Raw genomic sequence first — 27,400 nt, forward strand, 5'->3', positions numbered from 1 at the left:
GCTTCCAGGGCGGCTCTTTAAGAAAAATGGGAACACCTGGGTGCTTCCAGCTTCAAGTTACACTGCACAAATGTACAAGGCCAAGCCCTTTCAAGAAGTACAACATATGGTCAAAGCAGATGTAGGAACAGCCAGGGAAAACAAGTACAGATATTTCTTAGGAACTCATCTGACTAACATTCAAGTGGTCAGGCCCAGTGTAGTCACCTCAGAGTTGAGAATTTGTGAAATCCCCTCCTCCTTACCAGACTCGTGTGTGTGTGTGGGGATATATGTATGTATATGTATATATAGCAATGAAGCTATATAAACATAGCAAAGCAGATACAGCAAGGAAAGAATTAGGTTGCCTTCCAGAGTCAAAGATATTTTTAAGGTCTCAGTTGGGAAACGTTAAAAGACTGACCAATCAGCAACTTCACTGATCCCATTACAAAACCACACAAACATTCATTTAGGGCCAGATCACATGTATTTGAGTGGAAAAAAGGAGACAAGCAAATGGCATCACACACAGGGGTTCCTGGCTTGAAGAGCAGCTGGCTCTTTGCTGCTTATCTGACAACCTTCATTTCCTACTTGGTCTTCACAGAAAGTTGGCTAAAGCGGGTTTACCTGAGGTACATGGGCCATGTGGGGTGGATTGGTATAAGCCGGCTGAACATGAGAAGGATGAATCGTAAAGACGGTCTGTTGTGCTGTTGGAAAACTATTTTGTGGCGACTGTGTATTGGAGGCAGGTGTCATGGAAGGTGGGGTTGGTGCGAGCCCCGCATGGTAAATGGCTGACTGCTGCTGCGGACTGGCCAGGTGGAGAGCCTGGGCGGCCTGGTGCTGATGGTGCTGCAAAGTAACAGGAAAGAATTGAGAATATCTTCTTTAAGGAAGAGCAGTTTAAGGGTCACACACAAAGCTGAGTTTTGCATATGACAACAGGCTCCCTCTGGGCCTATCTAAGATGAGGGGCAATGGCAGGTACCAGAGAATATACAGGGAGTAGGAGCAGGGCTGGGGTGGGGGTGCCTCCTGTTCATAAACATTCCTGTCTGGGCTGCAAGCCTGATTCTCAGCCTACAAGCCCTCAGCCAGCAGTGGTAAAACAGGACTACTGCTCCAGGGGCCTGACAGATGTCAAAGAGCTCCTTAAGGGCTTCCCTGGTGGCGCAGTGGTTGAGAGTCCATCTGCCGATGCAGGGGACGCGGGTTCGTGCCCCGGTCCGGAAGGATCCCACATGCCGCGGAACGGGAGAGGCCACAGCAGTGAGAGGCCCGTGTACCGCAAAAAAAAAAAAAAAAAAAGAGCTCCTTAAGTGCCTTCTTAACAAACATGATTAAAGAAGCTAATAGAAAAAAAACAAAAACAAAAACAACAAACACCCTCATCAGGTAAACATTAGAAATGAGATTTTTAAAAAGTCCCAAGCCAATTCCTTACTTTATGTTAGATTTTTCAATATTGGTTAAGTTTCCAGAACTTACCCCATCACCTTATTCTCAATATGTACCTTAAGGTGATTTAAACCTGGGGGCACAGCCTGCAGAGCTGTACACTGGCTCCATGAGGCAGGGCTGCTCGGTGTTTTGATCACGTGGTACCTAGCATCTTGCCTGGCACTGAAGAAAACACTCAATAAACAGAACGATGAAGCAATTCTGGTGAAGGCCTCTCAGTTCCTCCTTACCTGAACAGGACTGGGTGCAGGATGGCTTCCACCATGTTGGCTTTGCTGCTGTCCAGTGGGGGTAGCTGAAGGCTGAGGATGTGGAGTATGAGGGTGCAAGGTAGCATTAGGGTGCGCATACTGCTGAGCAAGGGAGCCAGTGGAAACTAAAGTGAAAGGAAAAGAAATGTGTGTAATTGACAGGTGTCATGCTCTTAATCGCTCCTCTATGCCTCATCAACTTTCAGCTCATCCACAGGCTTCTTGATGCTCAATGCCTAACCAATCTCTGTATTTGACTCCATTTAAACCACCCACTTCTTAAAAAAATAAACGGGGAGTTACTGCTTAACAGTCAGACTAGCATTTTATTCATATAGCACAGCTGTACACATTATATCAAAATCTAATTAAATTTACTTCTAAAACAGTCACTAGGTTTCCTGAAAAGGCAACTTAAAGGCGTAGACAGAAACAATTCAAACAATCCCCCCTCTGCGATCTGTCTCTGTCTCTCTGTCTCTCACTCTCTCACACACACACATTTAGCTCAAGGCCATCATCTGGCTAACCTCACCATGCTACTGCCCTGGACCTGATGCAGTGTCCCGTGGGCACAGACTATATCAGGGCTGTAGTAAGGGGCTGGATAACGTGTGTGGCAAGGTCAGGGCTCTATCTTCAGGGCCAAATGACCACAATCTCTCTCAGCTGATCACAGAAGCCACCCTGCCACTCAGTTCATTCTCTAGGCCTCCCTGCTCAAGATCTCTCATCTTTGCTTTATAAAATCTAGTAAATGGGATTACCTAAACTATGTAGAAAAACGAATTCCCTTCAAAGTATTCTAGCCTTTAAAAAGAATTTTACTAGCTAGAGTAACCTCAAAGGAAATACGATGAGCTAGTTTAAGTAAAAGTGTGTTCATTAAAGCTAAGAACCCAAAGCCAATTCTTTGTGAATCTCAGCACAGACCATACCTTGGCACAAAACAGGGAGATGAGGTATAAATTCATTTGTTCATGTCATCCCCAAACAGCAACTTGAGAATCAAAAGCACAAGATGGGTTCATTGCTTCCAGTGACTACTGACAGCACACTGATAAAAATCTAACCACGATGTGGCAATGAGCTGAGGACAATATTCTCAAGATGTATCTCCTCTTGGAAGTCAATGTGTCAATTCCAGAATAGTTCTTCACATTCTTCATATGGTGTTACATATAGGGGGACCGATGGGGAGAAGCAAGCACTACTTTGGGATCAGGTACCCTAACAACAGCAGTCTCATAGGCCAGCTGCTGAGAGTTACCAGCATAGATGACTCTGGATGAGTCCAATGTAAATGTTATGCAGAGGGTTAGGCACGTGAAACAATTCTATAATGCCTGACATTGTAGGGCCAAGGACCAACATTCCAGCCCAACTGGTCGTCATCTCCTCAACTGTATATGTATCCTTTAAAGAGAGAAGGGTGAGGCAAAGAGCAGTGCTAGGATCACTTGTGCATCCACTGCCAACACCACAGTGGGCATCTATCTATACTAAGTTAACTCCCAGATTAAACAAAGCACTTTTGTTTATACACTGGGAAAATCCCCTAGCTATAACAGTTAACATACACTGGAACATATCAACAAGGAAAACTGGCAACGTATTCTTTGGGTTTTTTCAAGAAGTCAGTGACAGTTTTCTGGGACATGGGAAAAATAATGTGCTAACAGCTTTCTTGAGCTTCACAGTCCCATGAATCTATGAAAGTAGTCATTGTCGTTTTTCTAATTCATTGGCTTATTAAAAGGCCATTCTTCACCATCATATTTATTAAGTTAAGCTTCTGACCCCCAAAACTATCTGGGCACTGACTTAGTCTAAAAGACTTGAGATAAATTTTGAACCCTTGTTCTTGTAAAAATCTTACACTTATTTTTCAAATTTATTTTTAAATGATTAGAACAGCTACATGTAGCTAGTGGCTACTGACTGGACATCATTATTTGTAGCACATTTCCTTCATCACAGAAAGTTTTACTGAATAGTGATATCTAGAGTCATTCATGCTCCCTTATTTTCAAACCACTTGCATTAAAATCCTCCCTACTATTTCTTAAATGTTTCATTTGTAACAATTCTAATCTGTCTGGGGGAAAGCAATTCCCGAATACAAATTCTATTTATGAGGTTTCATAGAGTACAGAATCTCAGAGTTTCTATTTATTTAAACTTATTTATTCAAGAAACTTTTGTACCAAAAAGTTTTAAATTTCATTTTTAATTACCTTTTAAGCAAAGTATTAAGGAAATAAAAAGTAACAATAATCAACTCTAGCTGGGTGCTATTTTATTAATATTCATACATAAAAAAGGATGGCCATCACAAAGAGAATAATTACACCCATGAAGTCTCATAATTTATTCGTCAATTAGAAAAATGTTAAAATCTTGAAATTATTTGGAGAGAATTAAAGATGGAAGTATTTTTTACTATGCATTTAAAAAAGTCATTTCTGTGATAGTTTACCAATACTGAAAGGTTATAAGGATAGAGTATTCTAATCTATATGTCATTTGCATTCATAGCATAAATACTTCAAGTAATCCAAGCTGAATGCACCTTACATAGGCTTTTGTTTAAAAAAAAATCCTTTCCCTATCTAAACACCAATAAACTGCAATGCATTATAAGAAAAATTAAGCAGATTTAAACATACATCATAGGCTACAAATAAAATGTGAGGATGTTTGATTAGAAATATCTTCCTTTGTTCATCATCTTGCTTAAAGATGTTTGCTAAGCAAGTACCTTACCCAGGAATTCTTTTCCCCCTTCAAATATGAAAACTGAGTAGCTAATTGGGGAAAATGTGGAACTTATACACTTTAATAGTAAAAACAACAAAAATATACTTTGGTTCCTTGAAAGGCCAGTTAAGAAGGAGACAAAGACAAGTAGGATAAGAGGGAAATTAAAAGGCTGGGGGGCAGGGGGGAAGGCTAAAAGAGGGGAGGGGGGAGAGAGAGATAAGAGGAAGGAACCAAGATAGAGTAAATGAGGGGAAAAATCTAAGAGAATTAGGGAAAGGGAGAAGTGGAGCGTGAAAGGCAGTAAATTCTGGGCTTTCCTGAGCTAAGCCTATCATTTAACTGCTTTTATTATACATGCTCATTAGCTAAAGATTCCAGAGAGGTTAAAAATAAAGTGATTTTTCTTCAAAATTCTGATTTAGCTATCCATCAGTTAAACTTCTATTTATAAAACCTAAGTTGCCTTCATGAAACCTGGATTAGTTTAAGCTAATCAAAGAAATAACTATTTTTTGGGCCAGACCCAGTCCAGAAGTTTCCCGCTCACTGTGTTCCTCGATATAAATGTTTAAAACTCTAATTATGTGATTTGTCAAATCCTCAAAACACTAACCACAATCCAAAAATCATTTCCTAAGCCATGATCTTACTGAAGCCAATGCAGTCCATAGAGATGTGCATTTAATTTAATATAGAAGTTTTGTCATTTTTGACCTTGGATGCACAAGACATGAGAGAACACCAGCACGGCAAAACTTTAAAAATGAAACAAAACAAAATCTCCCAACTTTAAAATCTGATGTTAAATTCAGAAAAAAGGAAGTACAGGAAAGTTGAAAACTCTTTAAAAGGGGAATAAAAGGCAACTAGACCAAACAAACCAGGACAAAATGCTTAGAAGGGGGTGGGGGTGGGGTATGAAACAGCAAATTAAGTTACAAATAGCAGCCCCACTGTTAGTTTCTTTTAAAAGTACTGATACTCTCTTTTAGGGAAAGTTGTGCTAAAGGCAGTTAATGCTTAGGTGTGATGATTAAGGACCTTTTAGCTACTTACCAGGAAACTGACTCCAAAACTACTAACAGAGACAGTAAGATGGTGAGGATAACTACATTTGAGACCTCAAACTGAGTACATAATAGAATTACTGACAGTGTCTTTTATATACTATACCACATACATAGTTTCCCTTTAACAGTTATATATACAGCAAGACTCCTTTTTAAAGAGCATCTATTAAAGGATTAAATTTGTTAACATTTCCTAGCACCAAATAAATAATATGTATGCACTTATTTTTGGATACCAAGTCAAGGCACAATTAATGAAAATTTAAGTCAAAATGTTTTCTAAATGCTTTTTAAAATTTGGCATCTAGTATATTCAGACATTCAGTCATTCTACACTAATTTAAAATTTAGTCTCTAGCAAAATTTTAATCCTTAATATCCCCTAGAATATAGTATTTCACATAAAGCGACATATACTGTCATACATTTCTAAAGGATTCTGCAAGTTAGTGACTTTCCCATCCAAATACCAAAAGCCCATGAATAAGCCTTATTTTAAAATTTCCCTACAAATAGAGAAAACAAACCTTACGAGTTCATTTCCAAAAGCAATCCCTGCTCAGACTTCCTCCATTTAGGAGCAATCATTTACCTTTCCACTGGTGGTGAGAGGGGGCTGGTGTTGCCAAAGACAATCTCTGGTAGATGCTAGGTCATGCTTTCCTGCTTAAATTCAAGACATCCATGAGGTGTCTGCTACCTGAATATCATAAACCTGTAGTCATGCAAAGACTGAAAATACAGAAACGTTCCTCCCCTAGTATTTCAACCCTATTCAATTAAAAATCCTTGAAAGGATAAATTTTTTCTTACCAGGATACTAAAAAAAACCCTAATGTTTTAAGCTTGTGGCTTGCTTTGCTTTGTTTTAAAAACGGCTGTTCAGGAAAAGTTTCTCTGAACAAGGAGAGTATTAGGCATTTCCAAAACAGTCACATGTTTGCTTGGTATGCAAAAATTAATTTCTGAAACAACTCAATTTTTAAATTAACTCCAGCTTTCTTAAGCTGGGTTATATTTCCTTTTTAAAAACTGAATTATTTTCATATATATATATATATTTTTTAATGATTTTGTCTGGCACAAGGAAAAGATTGCTCAACAAGTCTACTCCCTTAACATGTATTCTTTAAAAAGTGTTTTACTGTTCAATTAAAATTAGTATAAAAAACCCAACTCACTGGCAAAGTAGAAAGAAGGGCTTGTCTCCTTGTTGTATGGTAATTTGGGACATGCTGAATTTGGGAAATAGAAAGGTTAATTAGCCTTTTAAGGTGTGCATTTTCCTAATTTTCTGGAAAGGTTGACATATTTAGTAATTTCTTTTTGTATTCACGCATAACTCATTTTTCTTACTTTACAAGAGATGACAAGCACTTTAAACATCACTACAAAATTAAATAAGATAGGGCTGAAGCAAAAGACACTTTTCTTCTGTATTGGGTTGTCAAGTACCACATGCTCACTTACTTAAATGAAAGGAATAAAGTTATTATCTAATAAAAAGACCAACATTGCATTCCACTGAACAACCTTGATATAAATAATGTACCAAAACAAAATAATATTTACCAAGTTTAATTTAAAAGACTAATCCAATTTTGCAAATCATTAATAGAAATGTCACTTTACACCTTATTCTGTAAGGTGTTAACTAGGCATCTGGTAATGGATACAAAAATTCAGAAACCATAATATTAAACAAGGGTATGGTATCATTTCTTATTAAACCGTCTACATAAAGGTGTGTGCGTGTGTGTGTCTGAGTACACTTGGAAGGATATGCACCAAAATGTTAACCGGTGATTGTAAGGGAGAAGATTATAGCTGCACTTTAAATCTTTTTGCCTACTGTATTTTCGAATTTATTTGCATTAAACTACCAAAAATAAACCAAAAAAAGGATTCTGGATTTAACTCTTTCTGAGTAGAGAAAATTTCATTATTACTGTTTCTAAAAGGGAAAACAAAGTTAGACGAATGAAACCAAATGAGATGAATTATAAGACTAGATGTTAAGGAAACAAAGAGTAACTTATTAGGAGGAAGAGGGCAGAGGCAATGATGAAAGTGAAGTTAAAGTTAAGGTCAAAGAGGGCTTCCCTGGTGGCGCAGTGGTTGAGAGTCCGCCTGCCAATGCAGGGGATACGGGTTCGTGCACCGGTCCCGGAAGATCCCACATGCCGCGAGGCGGCTGGGCCTGTGAGCCATGGCCGCTGAGCCTGCGCGTCCGGAGCCTGTGCTCCGCAATGGGAGAGGCCACAACAGTGAGAGGCCCGCGTACCGCAAAAAAAAAAAAAAAAAAAAAGTTAAGGTCAAAGAGATGAAGTTTGTGATCAAAGTCCTTCCTAAGATATCTAGAAAGAGTACAAGGTCAACAATTCTTAGAATGTATCTCCTAATAATTTAAATGTTCAGTGATCTGTTAGCATATTTATATTAAATACACCAAAAAATTTAAAAACAATAACCAGCCTTTCATTTTGTAGTCATTTCTATTCACAAAGGCTTTTGCTATGACCATAACAATGAATGACAAAAAGGTGACACACAATTGTCATTAACATCTGGGTGCATATTCTTTTGTTTGCATTAGAAGTTTAAAAAAACCTAGATAGGATGTAGCTTAAGAATAAATATAATTCATACTCAAAATATTTGGTTCCTTTCGTAATATAAAATATAAACTGTTCAAGGGAAATGAATATAAAATTAGCATTTCTATGCAAGTTTTGTCTTATAGTTTAAAATAACGTATTTAAAATTTGTCTATATTCAGCATAACTGGATTTAGAAGATCTAAAATAACTGAAATAAATTATGGCTTATTGTGGTAAAGAACAAACCAATTAATTTCCCAGTATTCTCTTTAGGGTATGAAGTATCTAAAACAGAACCAGCAACAAGCATACCAAATCTACAGCTTTGCCCCTAGCTGCCCTCATCAACACACATCAATGAAATATAATACAATCTGTGTAAACTGCAGAAGAGTAATTCAGATTTGGTTGAGCAACTTTCTCCTGGTATCAAAGAACTAGCTTTGATGACTAATTCATTCCAGATTTCACTGGGCATTAGGTCTAGTATTTTGTTTCTTTGCAATATTTACTATTTACCCACACTTGAATGGACTTCAGGGTCTAAGATCAACTGCTTTTCAAATGGAAATATTCTGGGAAGGTAGTTCTAAAAACCATTAGTGCCTCAAATACAGTATTTACTGTACTGGCTGTTTCAAACCAATGAACATCCAATCAACAGACAAAGTCAGATGTTGGTAGTGAGTGAATATACATTGAGGAGAAAGAGTCTGCTTGACATCACAGTATTACTACAATGTCTCAAAGGTGTAGGCACACAAATAGCTATTCTCTAAAAGCAATGGAAATTTTAGCTCAAGTTTCAGATCTTATTCCAAGGGGAGTATCCCAGAAAATGGGAAGAAAGAAATGTTTTTTCCACTTGTTATGTCAAGATGTATTCAGAAATGTATAATATGTATAATAAACAATCATAATAAACTGTGTCACCTAAGACTTTAGCAAACTGGAAAATTATTGAAATGTATACAAATTGCATAAAAATTAGTGTGATAAATCAGTGGTGCCTTTTCACACATACTTAGTCCTGGTTAAGACAACTAAAGACAAGCCAATGATAGGCGATCACAATCAAAATCATAAGCCAAATCAGTATGTCAATGTTTCAATTAAATTATAGACGGGCTTCTTGAAAGAAATGTTTTCAAAATGGAGCAAATCACATCATTTCAATTTAAAGAGCACAATCAACAAGAGAAAATTTTAAGTGTGGAAAATTAAGATCTGACAAGTATTTTATTAAAAAAAAAGCCTTTAATCATGTAAAATTCCTATCATTTGTGAACCAGTGGTAAAGGAGCATGCCTCCAGAAAGAAAACATTAGCAGTGGGTTCCAGGTGACAAGAATGATTGTTGCTGCCTGAGTCCTATTCCTATAAACCTACAAAATGTTATAAACTCTTATCTAAAGTTAAAAAAAATGAAAGCCTTTATATTCTTATTAGTCACTCAAAAAGTTTAGAGGTTTAAAAAATGAAATGTCCATGTAGTTACATGTAATATTAATTTCCTTTTCACAGTGGTTCACTTTTCAATTGTATGAATAAACTTAAATTTCTCTCCCTCTCCAAAAAACTGAAATGCCAATGGGAAAATCTGAATGACAGTACACGAGTTCTCAGAAAAGTTCAAAACAAAATTTAGATCTTAATAAACTGGTACTAATTAAAGGTGCATTTTGAAAAATATAATATGGGATGACCCATTAATTCTATATTACAAAATATAAGCGGAAATCTTATTTTAAATTCTAACGTTGAAAACAATATCACTTTATTACTTTAGACAGTTGCAAAGTTGACTTGCACAAAGTTCTCCGGCCACAAAACTAAGATGGTAATTTTGCTTATTACTCAGATATATCGTTTAATTTTATATAGAATACTTTTCATTTTCATTTTATCACTGTATACTCATTTAAAGTATGAATCTGTCAAAAACAGATCTAATATTACACAATTCCGACCACTTGAAATACAGCATGATGCAGAAACATAGTAGCATTGTAACAAATAGCAATAAAATATGCAATGTCAGTGACCCCCAGAGTAAGGAGTGAAGCAGAATGTTTTCTTGCTTTCTTTACGGTAAAACTTTCTTGCATGCCTTAGGAAGGGTATACCAAATGATGTTACTGATGAGGAAGAGGAGAAAGATACCTTTCTCCACAAAAGATGCTTTTACACACATTATTACATTTTAGTTAAACAGAGACAATGGAACAGAGAGAAATTTCAAAGTAGAAATGATTTGCCAAGACTTATAGAGCAGGTCGGAGAGAGAAATGGATTCATCTTTTCTTTAGATTCTTGACCCTCAATGTCATAAAAGGCAGAGTTATTCTTAAACAGAGCATCTTTTCAGAGCTTAAAAACACAGTAGGAATAGTCACACACATTGAAAAAGACAAACAAAGTGCTTCCTACCATACATCGCATGCGTCTGCTCATGAGCCCCGTACTGAGTTGCTGAAGAAGATACTAAACCAGGCTGGGCATGTGTTGGTGGTGCCATCATTCTAGCATTACCCTGTATTACAGGACTATAGACATGAGGATGCTGTATTCAAACAAAAAATAAAGAAAAAACATTAAAGTACCAGATATAGTCAAGTAGATTTTAGTTATGTCTTAACTCCATGGTTTCCAGGTTTCCAGAAACAACTCCTAAAATTCTAAATCCTTTCTTGGCTAGAAAGGATTTAGCCTTTGCAACACTTATACTGATCAGCAACTTTCTATGAGGTTAAAAATGACCCCCAAATCCTTAGCTGCCTACCCCACCGTTAACATATAGCACAAAATATAAAGGAAAAACCCCTTTACCATACTAAAAGTTATTTCAATGGAACAACAGTTAAGCGTTATTAGGTCATATCAGGCTTACCTGAGACTGATAATGTGGCACATGCTGAACAAGAGGCTGATTTGGAAACTGCTGGGGACTATAGGCAACATATTGTGTGGAATAAGCTGGTGGGGTGGCCACAATTGGTGGGCCTGCTGCTGAGGCTGGGTGCATCATGGTACTCTGATGATGTTGGTCTTGCCGTTGTTGGGGCATATTTGGTACTGCAGGAAAAAACGACATAATATTAGAACACAGCAGCTCCTTATTAGCATAAAATACACGAACATGGTCCATAAGGCTCTGCATGATTGGGTCAAAGCCTACCTCTCCGATGCCATGTTATACCACACTCATCCCCCTTCAGCCACTATGGGCTGTTTTCCTATCATATATGCTATTCCTCAGCCTCAAACCCCAATCCCCTACTGCCAGGTTGGAAAATTTTTACTTGTCCATCAAGTGTCAGCTTGAAAGCAACATTCTCAGAGAGATACTCTGTGACGACCCCCAGACTTTATCAAGTCCCTGTAATTACAAGACTTACAGCACTAGGAAACAACATTTCCCTCATACTTCTCATATACACCCTGTTTGAGACACTGAATTATGCCATTGCTAGAGAAGGGCACTGGATTTTATTCAAAGGAAAACAAAAGTACAACAAAAAAGCCAAAACAGACCCAACACTTAACTCCATCTTTCTAAATTTCCTAGCACTGAACTCTTGCTTTCTCAAAACATAGCATCACACGCTACCATGTAGCGCTTTTTAAAAACTGCAATAGCTCTTTTAAAACATTACTTTTTGTCTTTTATTACTCCACACAAATTTCTGCCTATAATCTCCTCCATTAAAGCTCTAGTTAACAATTTAGCTCAGCTGTCATCTCCTCTGTATCGTCTTTCCCAGTCCCCCACAAAACAGCTAGCTGCATGCTCTGTGTACCTTTTCCTCACATGTTTATTACAGCACTGACTGTTGTCTGTGATGGGTTTATGGTGCTATGTTAACCAAGCCACTTGAGGGAAGAAGTTGTGAACCACTGCTTACAGCAAGCTACAAAGAATGTGTAACTTCATATGTTCACAAAATCATCAAAACTGGCTACACAGGTAACTGCTAATGTAGACACAGAATTTGTCTTTTTTTTAAATATTTGAAATTTTTTGCTAAAAATTTAATGACTGTTGCTGATACTTAGGAGAGCTAGTTATACACTGTGTTATCTAGTCAGAAAAGCAAACTTGAAAACAGAGAAAACCAATTAGGTAATATTGTTCTGAATTTAATCTTGAGATTCCCACATATTGAAAAAGTACACCCTTCTAGTAAAGAAAAGCCACCCCAAACTCAAATATCATTTTTATCACATGAAAGTTTGTCTAATTAAGCTAAATAAGCTTAACTTACTATCACTATCTCTTTTCATACTTTACAACCCTCACATATTAAAATTTTTTTTCAAAAAGCCAGTCAAGTTTACTGATTTTTAAAAATAAAAAATTCTAGTTATAAAAACAATGCTTGGGACTTCCCTGGGGGCTCAGTAGTTAAGAATTCACCTGCCAATGCAGGGGACACAGGTTCGAGCCCTGGTCCAGGAAGATTCCCACATGCCGCGGAGCAACTAAGCCTGTGCGCCACAACTACTGAGCCTGTGCTCTAGGGGCCACGAGCCACAACTACTGAACCCATGTGCTGCAGCTACTGAAGCCTGCACACCTAGAGCCCATACTCCGCAGAAGAGAAGCCACCACAATAAGAAGCCTGCACGTGTCAATGAAGACACAACACAGCCAAAAACTAAAAATTAGAAGAACAAAAAACAAAACAAACAATGCTTGAACAAAATCTTAAAAGATATAATACACAGAGATATATCTGGTTTTATGGTTGTATAACCCCCCACCCACCCAAACTGAATCTACCTTAATCTTAAACCACAGTTTAGACTGGCCATACTTCAGCCGTTTCCTTACGTCAATGATTTTCAACTGGAAGCAATTTTGCCTTTCAAGGGGCATTTGGCAACATCTGGAGACATTTTTGGTTGTCACAATTAGAGAAGGGGAGGATACTACTAGCATCTAATGGGCAGAGGCCAGGGATGCTAATAAACATCCTATAATGCACAGACCCCACCCAGTCTAACCCCACACACAAAGAATATCTGTCCCAAAATGTTCCTGGCTTCAGCATATTTTCAAATACAACTAAATTTTTCTCACAGGACGCAAAAATGGTAACACTGCATTACGCACCAAGAAGACAAAGAGGTGGTTTTGTGAAAAAAGGCACTACTATCATGAAGGAAAGATATGCCTTATATGATCTATGGCTGCATTTCAGAAGCAAGTCCTTAATTTTCCATGTTATTTGAAGAGTAAATCAGCAGGATATAAGATTAACATAAAGACGGCAAATAGCCTTCATAGACATAGAAGATGCAATGGAAAAGATGAACCCACTTTACATTAACAATAAAAAAAGAAAATACCTAAGGCAAAAACTGAAGAAACACATAAAACCTTTAAGAGAAACTTAAAAATACTACTGAAGGGGCTTCCCTGGCGGTGCAGTGGTTAAGAATCCGCTTGCCAATGCAGGGAACCTGGGTTCAAGCCCTGGCCCGGGAAGATCCCATATGCCGCGGAGCAAGTAAGCCCGTGCGCCACAACTACTGAGCCCACGTGCCACAACTACTGAAGCCCATGTGCCTAGAGCCTGTGCTCCACAACAAGAGAAGCCACAACAATGAAAAGCCTGTGCACTGCAATGAAGAGTAGCCCCTGCTTGCCGCAACTAGAGAAAGCCCGTGCACAGCAATGAAGACCCAACACAGCCAAAAATAAAAACAAATAAAACAAACAAAACAACTACTGAAGGTAGAGAAGCAGATTTAAACAAGCAGAAAGGCATCATTTGTTCATGGATAGAAGACAATATAAAGATAGCAATTCTCCTCTAAGTTAATTTCTAAATTATGTATTTATAAATTTAATGTAGTTCTAATGAAAATGCCAATTGGCAAACTGAGTATTAAAACCCAGGAGTTCATACTAATAGAACAACAACAACAAACCCTCACTGGTCAACCTTTAGGGATAATAGGAAACCAACTCATTATTTTGAGAACTGCCTTGAAATGATGGGCAGTTTAGCTGCCTTTCTTTCACAAACTGTACCTCATGGTAACCAAATAGTTTGACAAGGTAAAGTTTTTCTTTATAGAAATAGTCCAGCTAATAATTGAAAAAGAGATGACAGAATGAGAATGCCATTTTGCAATCCTGAATGAAAGAATAAATCTAGCGCTAGAGAGTGATTGTCAGTGCTGCTAAAACAAACAGAGAAGAGCTGGTATGAAATGTTATCCTGGATAGATAAGGCAGCCAAGTTACTCCTACTATCCAGAAAAAAAAAAAAAAAAAAAGACACACAGACTCCTAATAAAAGTACACACATCATCTATGAAACATTCCAGGTTAAGTTTTAAAAAATACAAACTAATCTTTCTTATCTACAATCAGTTCACAAGGATTAGAGGGGACAGAGAAACACTATAAACAATATCACAGGGACACAATCCATGAAATTCAGATGGTGGGAAAGAATATAGGACAAATTAGATTTAAATAAGATAGAAACGGAAAAAACTAGGGAGAAACCTGTAAGAGAGAGTTAACATTAAGAGAGAGAAACCAATCAAATGAAAAGTGTGGATTCTGGATTGTGGCTCAACAAGCCAACTATTAAGAAAAATTCATAAGACAGTAAGAAAAACTTGTGCTCTACACATTTGATAGGAAGAAAAAACTGCTAATTTTTTTAGGTGTGAAAAATGGTATTTTAACTATGGTTTAAAAAAAGAAAGAGTCCACAACTCTGTGAGGGTATGAATGAACAAAACATGTTTTTAAAACTGTCATAATAAAAATTTACCACAACATAAAACAATTTTAAAAACTGACTTAAACATGATAAACAAATGCAATTTGTAAATCGCATTTGGATCCTAACTGGAACAAATTAACCATAAAAAAATATATTTAAAAAATAGCCACAGAAATTTGAGGATATAAGGGAATTACTGTTAAGTCTTTTTGGTGTGATAACGGTATTGTAATGTTTTATGTTTGTTTTTAAAAGACCCCTTATCTTTAAGAATTTTAAAATAAAGTATTTATAAATAAAATGGTGTATCCGGGATATGCTTCAAAACAATCTGAGAGGAGAGAGGTCCTGTAGATGAAACAAAATTGGCCATGAGTTTCTTTCTTTCTTTCTTTTTTCAAAAAAATAAATTTATTTATTTATTTTCTTTTTGGCTGCAATGGGTCTTCCTTGCTGCGCGTGGGCTTTCCCTGGTTGCAGTGGGGGGGGGGCTACTCTTCGTTGTGGTGGGCAGGCTTCTCACTGCGGTGGCTTCTCTTGTTGTGGAGCATGGGCTCTAGGCTCAAGGGCTTCAGCAGTTGCAGCACACAGGCTCAGTAGTTGTGGCTTGTGGGCTCTAGAGTGCAGGCTCAGTAGTTCTGGTGCACAGGCGTAGTTGCTCCGCAGCATGTAGGATCTTCCCAGACCAGGGCTCAAACCCGTGTCCCCTGCATTGGCAGATGGATTCTTAACCACTGAGCCACGAAGGAAGTCCTGGCCATGAGTTTCTAACTATTAAAGCTGACCGATGAGTTCTTTTACACTGTTGTACTAGTCTAACTGCTTACTTGTATATGTTTGAAATTTTCAGTAATAAAAACGTTCTTAAAAGCCAACTGATTTTTTTTTTAGAGTAGTCAACCTGAATATCAAGTTCATATGGAAAAAAAAAAACAAGAAAGAAAAAAGTCAAGAAAGCCTGAGGGGGGAAAAATCAATGTTGGGAGTGGATGGATGGGAAAGTAGTCTTAACAGTTTAACAGAATGGAAGAGAAAATCCAGATATAGATTTAACTACACATGGACACTTAATATATGATGAAAATGGCATTTCATATCAGTCTGTTCTCTGATCATAATGGAATGAAAAGTAAAAAACGGAAATACCCAAATATTTGGAAATTAAAAACACACTACTACCACAACATAATAAAGGCCATATATGACAAACCCACAGCCAACATCGTTCTCAATGGTGAAAAACTGAAACCATTTCCACTAAGATCAGGAACAAGACAGGGTTGCCACTGTTATTCGACATAGTTTTGGAAGTTTTAGCCACAGCAATCAGAGAAGAAAAAGAAATAAAAACAATCCAAACCGGAAAAGGAGAAGTAAAACTGTCACTGTTTGCAGATGACATAATACTATACATAGAGAATCCTAAAGATGCTACCAGAAAACTACCAGAGCTAATCAATGAATCTGGTAAAGCAGCAGGATACAAAATTAATGCACAGAAATCTCTTGCATTCCTATACACTAACAACAAAAAATCTGAACGAGAAATTAAGGAAACAATTCCATTTAGTATTGCAACGAAAAGAATAAAATACCTAGGAATAAACATTCCTAAGGAGACAAAAGACCGGTATGCAGAAAACTATAAGACACTAATGAAAGAAATCAAAGATGACACAAACAGATGGAGAGATATACCATGTTCTTGGATTGGAAGAATCAATATTGTGAAAATGACAATACTACCCAAAGCAATCTACAGATTCAATGCAATCCCTATCAAATTACCAGTGGCATTTTTTACAGAACTAGAACAAAAAATCTTAAAATTTATATGGAGACACAAAAGACCCCGAATAGCCAAAGCAGTCTTGAGGAGAAAAAACAGAGCTGGTGGAATCAGATTCCCTGACTTCAGACTATACTACAAAGCTACAGTAATCAAGACAATATGGTACTGGCACAAAAACAGAAATATAGATCAATGGAACAGGACAGAAAGCCCAGAGATAAACCCATGCACATATGGTCACCTTATCTTTGATAAAGGAGGCAAGAATATACAATGGAGAAAAGACAGCCTCTTCAATAAGCGGTGCTGGGAAAGCTGGACAGCTACATGTAGAAGAATGAAATTAGAACACTCCCTAACACCATACACAAAAATAAACTCAAACTGGATTAAAGACCTAAATGTAAGGCCAAACACTATAAAACTCTTAGAGGAAAATATAGGCAGAACACTCTATGACATAAATCATAGCAAGATCCTTAATGACCCACCTCCTAGAGAAATGGAAATAAAAACAAACAAACAAAAAAAAACAAATGGGATGTAATGAAACTTAAAAGCTTTTGCACAGCAAAGGAAACCATAAACAAGATGAAAAGACAACCCTCAGAATGGGAGAAAATATTTGCAAAAGAAGCAACTGACAAAGGATTAATCTCCAAAATATATAAGCCGCTCATGCAGCTCAATACCAAAAAGACAAACAACCCAATCCAAACATGGGCAGAAGACATTTCTCCAAAGATACACAGATTTCCAACAAATATGTGAAAGGATGCTCAACATCACTAATCATTAGAGAAATGCAAATCAAAACTACAATGAGGTATCACCAGTCAGAATGGTCATCACAACAGTCAGAATGGCCATCATCAAAAAATCTACAAACAATAAATGCTGGAGAGGGTGTGGAGAAAAGGGAACCCTCTTGCACTGTTGATGGGAATGGAAATTGATACAGCCACTATGGAGAACAGTATGGAGGTTCCTTAAAAGACTAAAAATAGAACTACCATGTGACCCAGCAATCCCACTACTGGGCATATACCCTGAGAAAACCGTAATTCAAAAAGAGTCATGTACCACAATGTTCACTGCAGCACTATTTACAATAGCCAGGACATGGAAGCAACCTAAGTGTCCATCGACTGATGAATGGATAAAGAAGATGTGGCACATACATAAAATGTAATTATTACTCAGCCATAAAAAGAAATGAAACTGAGTTATTTGTAGTGAGGTGGATGGACCTAGAGTCTGTTATACAGAGTGAAGTAAGTCAGAAAGAGAAAAACAAATACCGTACGCTAACATATATATACGGATCCTAAAAAAAAATGTTCTGATGAAACTAAGGGCAGGACAGTAATAAAGACACAAACGTAGAGAGCGGACTTAAGGACACGGGGAGGGGAAAGGGTAAGCTGGGATGAAGTGAGAGAGTGGCACTGACATATATACACGACCAAATGTAAAATAGATAGCTAGTGGGAAGCAGCCACATAGCACAGGGAGATCAGCTCCGTGCTTTGCGACCACCTAAAGGGGTGGGATAGGGAGAGTGGGAGGGAGACACAAGAGGGAGGAGATATGGGGATATATGTATACGTATAGCTGATTCACTCTGTTATACAGCAGCAACTAGCAGAAAAATGTAAAGCAATTATATTCCAATAAAGATGTTAAAAAACAAAACAAAACAAAACACTACTAAATAGCCCATTGGTCAAAGAAGAAATCATAAGACAGAAAATATTCTGAATGAAATATGAAAATAAAACACATCAAGTTTTAGGGATGTAGCTAAAGTAATGATTAGAAATGTATAGCTTTAAATGCTTCTTTTTTTCTTTTTTTTTTTTTTTTTTGCGGTGCGCGGGCCTCTCACTGTTGTGGCCTCTCCCGTTGCGGAGCACAGGCTCCAGACGCGCAGGCTCAGCGGCTATGGCTCACGGGCCCAGCCGCTCTGCAGCATGTGGGATCTTCCCGGACCGGGGCACGAACCCGTGTCCCCTGCATCGGCAGGCGGACTCCCAACCACTGCGCCACCAGGGAAGCCCCCTAATAGAATAGAACAGAATAGAAGCCCCCTTCTATTCTAATAAAGAAAGTTTTAAAATCAATGATCTAAGCAACTGCCTTATAGAAAAGGGACGGAAAATTAAATCCAAAGAAAACAAAGAAAGGAAATGATAAAGAGAAAAATCAACGAAAGTACTGGGTTGGCCAAAAAGTTTGTTTGGTTTTATTGTGCACGATGGCTCTAGTAGTGCTTAGCTGTCCGTACGCCACTCGAAACAATTTTGTTAGACTGTGGCAGCTGTCACATCAGGGTGCGTTTTTAAAAAAACTTATCAAAATTGGTAGATTTTTGTGTAATCAGTTTAATACTGAAGATGGAAGGAAAAAAAGCAACATTTTTAGCATACTATGCTTTACTACTTCAAGAAAGGTAAAAACGCAACTGAAATGCAAAAAAAAAAGATTTGTGTAGTGTACGGAGAAGGTGCTATGACTGATTGAATCTGTCAAAAGTGATTTGCGAAGTTTTGTGCTGGAGATTTCTTGCTGGATGATGCTCCACGGTCGGGTACCTCAGTTGAGGCTGATAGCGATCAAATCGAGATATTAATTGAGAACAATCAACATTCTACCATGTGGGAAATAGCCGATACACTCAAAATGTGCAAATCAAGTGATGAAAATCATTTGCACCAGCTTGGTTATGTGAATCGCTTTGATGCTTGGGTTCCATATAGGTTAGGCAAAAAAAACCTCCTTGACTGTATTTCCGCATGCGATTCTCTACTTGAACATAATGAAAACGTTCTGCTTTTAAAACAAATTGTGACGGGCGATGAAAAGGAGATACTGTACAATAATGTGGAATGGAAGAGGTCGTCAGGCAAACAAAATGAACCACCACCAACTACACCAAAGGCCAGTCTTCATCCAAAGAAGGTGATGTTGTATAAATGGTGGGATTGGAAGGGAGTCCTCTATTATGAGCTCCTTCTGGAAAACTAAACGATTAATTCCAACAAGTACTACTCTCAGTTAGACCAACTGAAAGCAGCACTCGACGAAAAGCGTCTGGAATTAGTCAACAGAAAAAGCGTAATCTTCCATCAGGATAATGTAAGACCACATGTTTCTTTGATGACCAGGCAAAAACTGTTTCAGTTTGGCTGGGAAGTTCTGATTTATCTGTTGTATTCATCAGACATTGCACCTTAGGACTTCCATTTATTTCGGTCTTTACAAAGTTCTCTTAATGGAAAAAAATTTTAATTCCCTCAAAGACTGTAAAAGGCACCTGGTACAGTTCTTTGCTCAAAAAGGTAAAAAGTTTTGGGAAGTTGGAATTATGAAGCTGCCTGAAAAATGGCAGAAGGCAGCGGAACAAAATGGTGAATATGTTGTTCATAAAACGTTCTTGGTGGAAATGAAAACTGTGTCTTTTTTTGAAATAAATTTATTTTATTTTATTTATTTTTGGCTGCGTTGGGTCCTAGTTGCTGCGTGCTGGCTTTCTCTAGTTGCAGTAAGTGGGGGCTACTCTTCGTTGTGGTGCGCGGGCTTCTCACTTTGGTGGCTTCTCTTGTTGCAAGCACGGGCTCTAGAGCACAGGCTCAGTAGTTGTGGCGCACGGGCCTAGCTGCTCCGCAGTATGTGGGATCTTCCTGGACCAGGGATGTAACCCATGTCCCCCGCACAGGCAGGCAGATTCTCAACCACTGGGCCACCGGCAAAGTCCCTGTGTCTTATTTTTACTTAAAAAACCAAAGGAACTTTTTGGCCAAGACAATAGAAGCTGGCCTTTGAAAAGGTCAGTAAGTCTCTAACAAGACTGATCAATAAAAGAGGGGGAAAAGACATAAATTATCAATACCAGAAGTGAAAGACAGAGCATCACTACAGATCCTAAAGACATTAAAAAGATAAAGGAATATTATGAACAACTTTATGCCATTAAATCTGGTAAATTAGATGAGACAGCCAGCATTAACTTGGTATCAAGATCCTACAAGGACACTACAAAGCAAAGCAAACTACAGACCAACATCCACCATGAACACAGACAAAAACCTCTTTAATAAAATACTATCAAGTCATACACAGGAAAACATATAAAGATAGTACACCATGACTAAGCGTATAAATGGGGTGCCAGGAATGCAAAGCTGGTTCGATATTCAAAAATCAATCAGACTTCCTTGGTGGCGCAGCAGTTAAGATTCCGCTGCCAATGCAGGGGTCACGGGGCTTGAGCCCTGGTCCGGGAAGATCCCACATGCCACGGAGTGACTAAGCCCATGTGCCACAACTACTGAGCCTGTGCTCCAGAGCCTGCGAGCCACAACTACTGAGCCTGCATGCCACAACTACTGAAGCCTGCATGCCTAGAGCCCATGCTCCACAATATGAGAAGCCACAGCAACCAGAAGCTGGCACACTGCCATGAAGAGAAGCCCCTGCTCGCTGCAACTAGAGAAAGCCTACGCGCAGCAACGAAGACCCAACGCAGCCACAAATAAATAAATAAATTTATTTTTTTTAAAAAGCCACTGAAGTGTTCAATTAAAAAAATCAATGTAATTCTTCAAAATAACACAGCAAATCAGAAAAACCATATGATCAGCATAAGAGATGCTTAAGTATTTGACACAATTCAATAACCATTCATCACTAAAAAACAAAACAAAAAACATCCCCAGCAAGGTATGAATTGAAACCACAACTAACACTATACCAAAGGGTGAAAGATACTGTTTCACCCCTAAGATCAGGGGCATGGTAAGGAATGCATCCCTTCTATTCAGTAAGTAATGTATTAGAAGACCCAGCCAGTGTAGTACGGTTAAAAAAAAAAGACAGATACACTGACTGGATTATGATTGTGTACATAGAAAAGTCTAAATAAGTCTAAAAAGAAGCTATTAGAAACAACAGATGGGTTTAGCAAAGTGGCAAGACACAAGGTTAATAGTAAAAAATCTAGTGAATCCCTATATACTAGGTAAACAAATGCTGAAAAGTTTACGTCATAAAAAAATTAAATACTAAGTGATAAATTTAAGTAAACAAATGCAAAACTTATACAATGAAAACTACAAAATATTGGTGAAATTGAACACTTAAATAAATGGAGAAATACAACATGCTTGTGGATTGGAAAATTAAATATCGTTAAAGGGGGTCAATTCCCCCACAAACTGATCTTCAGATACAGACACATAGTTCCAAGCTGATTCTACAGTTTATTTGGAAATGTAAAGAACCTAGAATATCTAAAACAATTTTAACCAAGACGAATAAAACTGGAGGACTTCCATGAACTGATTCTAAGATTTACTATAAAGTAACAATAATTGAAAAGCGAGTACTGGCATGAGGATACACAGATTAACACAACAAAATAGTTCAGGAATAGATCACACATATACAGACAACTGAATTCTATGAAGATGCCAAGATAATTTAACAGCAAAACAGAGGCTGGTGTTGGGAAAACTGGATATATATACATGGAAAAAAAAAAAAAAACCCAACGAACTGCTACATTTACCTCATGCCCTACACAAAAACTAACTTCAGGTCGATCATACAGCTAATTGTAAAAGCTAAAACTTGTATTAAACTTCTGGAAGAAACATAAAAATATTCACAACTTGGGGCAGGCAAAGGCTTCTTAGTTATGATATAAGAAAGCATGAATCATAAGAGAAAAACATGATAAATGGGACTTCATCAAAATAAACAACACAGGCTCTTTGAAAATATTCATAATAACTATACCTGATAAAGGATTTGTATTTAGAATATATAAATAACGGTTACAATTAATAGTAAGAAAACAAACCAAAAGTAAATAAAGGAAAAAGATTTGAACACTTTGCAAAAGAAGACTGACAGCTAATAAACACATGAAAAGATGTTCACAATCAGTAATCATTAAAGAAATGCACATTAAAACCACAGTGAGGTAGCGTAACACACTCATCAGTCGGGGTAAAATTAAAAAGACAGACAAGGGACTTCCCTGGTGGTGCAGTGGACAGGACTCCGTGCTCCCAATGCAGACGGCCTGGGTTCGATCCCTGGTCAGGGAACTAGATCCCACATGCATGCTGCAACTAAGAGTTCGCATGCCACAACTAAGGAGCCCTCATGCCGCAACTAAGGAATTGGCGAGCCACAACTAAGGAGCCCAGCCCACGAGCTGCAACTAAGGAGCCCACCTGCCGCAACTAAGACCTGGTGCAACCAGATAGATAGATAGATAAATAAATAAGCCAGAAAATCATTGGCAAGGATGCAAAGCAATTGTAACTCTCATACATGGCTGATCAGTTGAAATGTAAAATGACACCATCACTTTGGAAAACAATTTACCAGTTACTTATTAATTTAAAATTGCATTCACCATACAACTAAAAAATTCTAGTTCTAGATATTTAACCAAGAGAAATGAAAGCAAATGTTCACACAAACACTTGTACAAAAATGTTCTTAACAGCTTTATTCACAACAGCCAGAAACAGAAAATAATACAAATACCCATCAACTGGTAATGGGTAAACTGTGGTAAAATGGAATGCTCTTCAGCAATAAAAAGGAATAAACGGATACAGATGATAATATGAAATATTCTCAAATTATTATGTTGTTTAAGCCAGACACAAAAAATACAATACACGATTCCATTTACTAAATAAAAAATATCTAGAGAAGTCAAATCTAATCTACAGTAAGAGAAAGTAGAACAGTGGTTGCCTGGAGTGGGTGGCACTGGAGTACAGTTTTCATCAAAATGTACACTTAAAAAAAAGACATTTTGTTGTATGTAAATTACAGAACAATAAAACTGGTTAACAATTTTGGATAGCCATTTGGAACAAGATAAACTGGATTCATACCTTATACTGTGTATAAGGTAAGTTCCAAATCAATCAGAAATTTAAATGTAAAAAAGAGGGAGTTATATAAATTCTAGAAAGCATATGAATTCTTTTACTACATGAGTGGGCAAAAATCTTAAAAACCATAAATCAAAAAATCAAAAGGTAAATCACAGGAGAAAGTCATAACACTTCTAGGAAAAAACCAACCACAGGAGAAAATCTTTGCAACCTTGGAGTATTCAAATAGCGGAAACAAAAACACAACCATAGAAGAAAAATTGATCAAATGGACTCCAAAATGAATAAATAAGCCATAGACTACAAGAAAATGTTTGAAATACAGAAAAAGGAATTATATTCACCCATACTCCTACAACTCAGTAAGATAACTCAATTAAAAAAAGTATAAGGGGGCTTCCCTGGTGGCGCAGTGGTTGAGAGTCCGCCTGCCGATGCAGGGGACGTGGGTTCGTGCCCCGGTCCGGGAAGATCCCACATGCCGCGGAGCGGCTAGGCCAGTGAGCCATGGCCACTGAGCCTGCGTGTCCGGAGCCTGTGCTCCGCAATGGGAGAGGCCGCAACAGTGAGAGGCCCATGTACCACACACAAAAAAAAAAGGATAAGGAAAATCTTGATACAGTGATATATAGTAATTTCTAGGAATATGATGCCTTCAAACAAAAAAACTCATGGGTGCGTAACAGTACATGTAGTGTGCTTCGTTTTATGTATGAGGGAAGAAAAATAAATGTCAACAAGGATGCCATGACAATTTAATGAGGAAAGAACAGTCTTTTCAACCAATGGTGCTGGGATAACTGGATATCCACATGCAAAAGAATGAATGTGGACCCCATCCTCATACTATACACAAAACTTACCTCAGAATGTATCACCAACCTAAATGTTAGAGCTGAACTATAAAACTCTTAGAAGAAATCACAGTGTATCTTTGTGACCTTGAGTCAGGAAATGGTTTCTTAGTATGACACCAAAAGCAAAAGCAACAACAGGGCTTCCCTGGTGGCGCAGTGGTTGAGAGTCCGCCTGCCGATGCAGGGGACACGGGTTCGTGCCCCTATCCCGGAAGATCCCACATGCCGCGCAGCGGCTGGGCCCGCGAGCCATGGCCGCGGATCCTGTGTGTCCGGAGCCTGTGCTCCGCAACGGGAGAGGCCACAGCAGTGAGAGGCCCGCGTACAGCAAAAAAAAAAAAAAAAAAAAAAAAAAGCAACAACAAAAATACAAATAAATCGAAGTTCCATCAAAATTAAAAAACTTCTGTGCTGCAAAGGACACCATCAAGCAAGTAAAAAGACAACCCATAAAATGGAGAAAATACCTGTAAATCCTGTATCTGATAAAAGATTTGTATACAGACTATATAAAGACAAATAACTTAATTAAAAACTAGGTCAAATATGTGAATAAACATTTCTCCAGAGAAGATATGCAAATGGTCAATGAACACATGAAAATATGTTCAACGTCTTCAGTCACTAGGGAAATACAAATCAAAACCATAATGAAATACTATTTTATAACCACTAGGATTATGACAGATAACAAGTGCTGGTGAGGATGTGGAGAAACTGGGACCCTTGTACACTACTGGTAGGAATAAAAAATGGTGCAGCCACTCTGGAAAACAGTGTGGCAGTTTCAACACTAATTCCACTCCAAGAGAAATGAAAACATAAGTCCTCACAAAAACTGTACACTAATGTTCAGCATTATTTCACAATAGTCAAAAGTGGGAACAACCCGAAGAAGCATCAACTGATGAATGGATAAATAAAATATGGTATCTATACAATGGAATATTATTCATCCATAAAAAGGAATGAAGTACTGATATATGCTCCAACATGGATGAACCCTGAAAACACTATGCTAAGTGAAAGAACTCAGTCACAAAGACTGCATTCAATATGATTTCATTCATATGAAATATCCAGAATAGGCAAATCTATAGAGAAAAGAAGGTAGATTAGCATGTCTAGGGTATGAGTGTATATGCGCATGGGGTGGGAGGGGAACAATTACTAAAAGGTATGAGGTTTCTTTTTGCAGTGATGAAAATGTTTTAAAATTGACTGTGGTGATGACTGGGCAACTCCGAGAATACCTTAAAACCCACCGAACTGTATACTTCAAAGGGATGAATTTTATGGCATCCGAATTACAGTTGACCCTTGAACAACAGAAGTTTGAACTGTGTGGGTCACTTATATGCAGATTTTTTTCAACAGTAAGTACTATAGCACTAAACGATACACTGTTGGTTGATCTAGAACTATGGACATGGAGGACTGACTATAAATTATATTCAGTTTTTGACTGCACAAGGGTCAGTGTCCCTAACCCCTGGGTTGTTCAAAGGTCAACTATATATCCTAAATAGAACCATTTAAAAAAATAGAATGTATTATTTGCAAAGAAATAAATGTATACTTGCAAAAATAGACACTGTAAGGATATATAGAAAGTAACTTTAAATGATCACCTGCTGGTGATGGAAGGGATGATCCACATCTGGGATGGAAGTGATGAGGAAAGGACAAATGAAGAGACTGGGATGAAAGCAAGACTTCTCTGAATAATCTTTTTATGTAATTTCCACTTTGAAAATATGTATTTCACACATAAAAAATAAAATAAATAAAAAAACTATCCTTACAAATGATAACGAACTCAATCAGATTAACCTACCTATGTGTCAAACTGTTGGCATAACTCGGTGACTATAGAAAATAGTATTTTGGAAGTAACAAGGGCAGCAACTCCTGACTCTGAAAATTGGCACTTAAAGAATTCTTAGTGAGATACTAAAGAAATCTTAAATTTTATTCTGTAGTCCAGGAGTTAGACAACAAATAGTTCGGAAACATCTAATACACATTATAGGAAAATGTAAATAAGCCAGCCTCTAAGATGGCCCCCAGTGATCCCGCCACCTGGTATTCACACCCTTATGCAGTCCCCTCCCACATGCACCAGATTTGCTCTGCCTGATCTATATAGCAAATGACAGAAGTTAAGATACGTCACTTCCAAGGTTAGATTGTTAAACAAACTGTTGTTTCCATTTAGGTCAGTTTCTCTCTGAATACTCATTGTGGGAGAAGCCAGCTGCCATGTTATTATGACCAGAACTATCCTGCCAACAGCTCTGAATCTGGAAGCAGATCCACCAGCCCCAGAGTTCAGATAACCACTGCTGTAGCCAACATCTTGTCTGCAACTTCTTAAGAGACTCTAAGGCAGAACCACCTAGCTAAGTAGCTCCTGGATTCCTGACCCTCAGAAACTAAGTGAAATAATATATGTTTGTTATTTTAGGCAGCTTAAGCTTTGTGGTAATTTGTTCAAAGACAGATATTATTAACTCAACAGCAATGAATATATCCAATAACCAGAAAACAGTTTCTAAATACTATTTCCCAGCAAAGAGAATGAGGGTTGCTTGGAGGATTACGGATCCAGGCCTAGAGTTAGAAGATTAGCCTGAGACATCATATTTGTAGCAGAAAGGAAGCTATCAGAGACAAATGAGTAGTACCCAAAGGACACAGGAGCCAACTTGAAGGGATTACCATCGATCAAAGATGGGACAATGGGAGCAGCAAAAAAAATAATAATTGACTGAAATACAATGAATATATAAAATTATATGAAAATCCATGTATTCATAACTTGCCTGTACAAACTATTTCAGGATACCCAAACAGCCCTTGTTAAAAAGAATAGTCCCTTACAGAATGATTCTAGCTAATAAATGGAGAAGAAATACTAGAAATTCAGAAATTGCTGTTTTC

General features: G+C 37.7%; 1 protein-coding gene across 9 annotated transcripts in view; it reads right to left on the reverse strand.

Annotated features, from left to right (window-relative positions):
• Nucleotides 1-27,400, reverse strand: part of ATXN2 (ataxin 2) — a 137,176-nt gene that overhangs the window by 11,822 nt on the left and 97,954 nt on the right. For 7 of the 9 annotated variants that reach the window (XM_081252634.1, XM_081252633.1, XM_081252632.1 and 4 more), the window contains exons 19-23: nucleotides 11,027-11,211; nucleotides 10,567-10,699; nucleotides 6,718-6,771; nucleotides 1,683-1,828; nucleotides 616-843 (exon numbers count right to left, since the gene is read on the reverse strand). In XM_081252634.1, the coding sequence (XP_081108760.1) occupies nucleotides 616-843; nucleotides 1,683-1,828; nucleotides 6,718-6,771; nucleotides 10,567-10,699; nucleotides 11,027-11,211 (746 nt within the window). The remainder of the gene's footprint in view (nucleotides 1-615; nucleotides 844-1,682; nucleotides 1,829-6,717; nucleotides 6,772-10,566; nucleotides 10,700-11,026; nucleotides 11,212-27,400) is intronic. The other 2 variants (XM_081252636.1, XM_081252635.1) reach the window with 1 other exon arrangement.

This window comes from Mesoplodon bidens (genome assembly GCF_964165515.1).
Source record: "Mesoplodon bidens genome assembly, chromosome: 13".
Lineage (NCBI taxonomy): Eukaryota > Metazoa > Chordata > Mammalia > Artiodactyla > Ziphiidae > Mesoplodon > Mesoplodon bidens.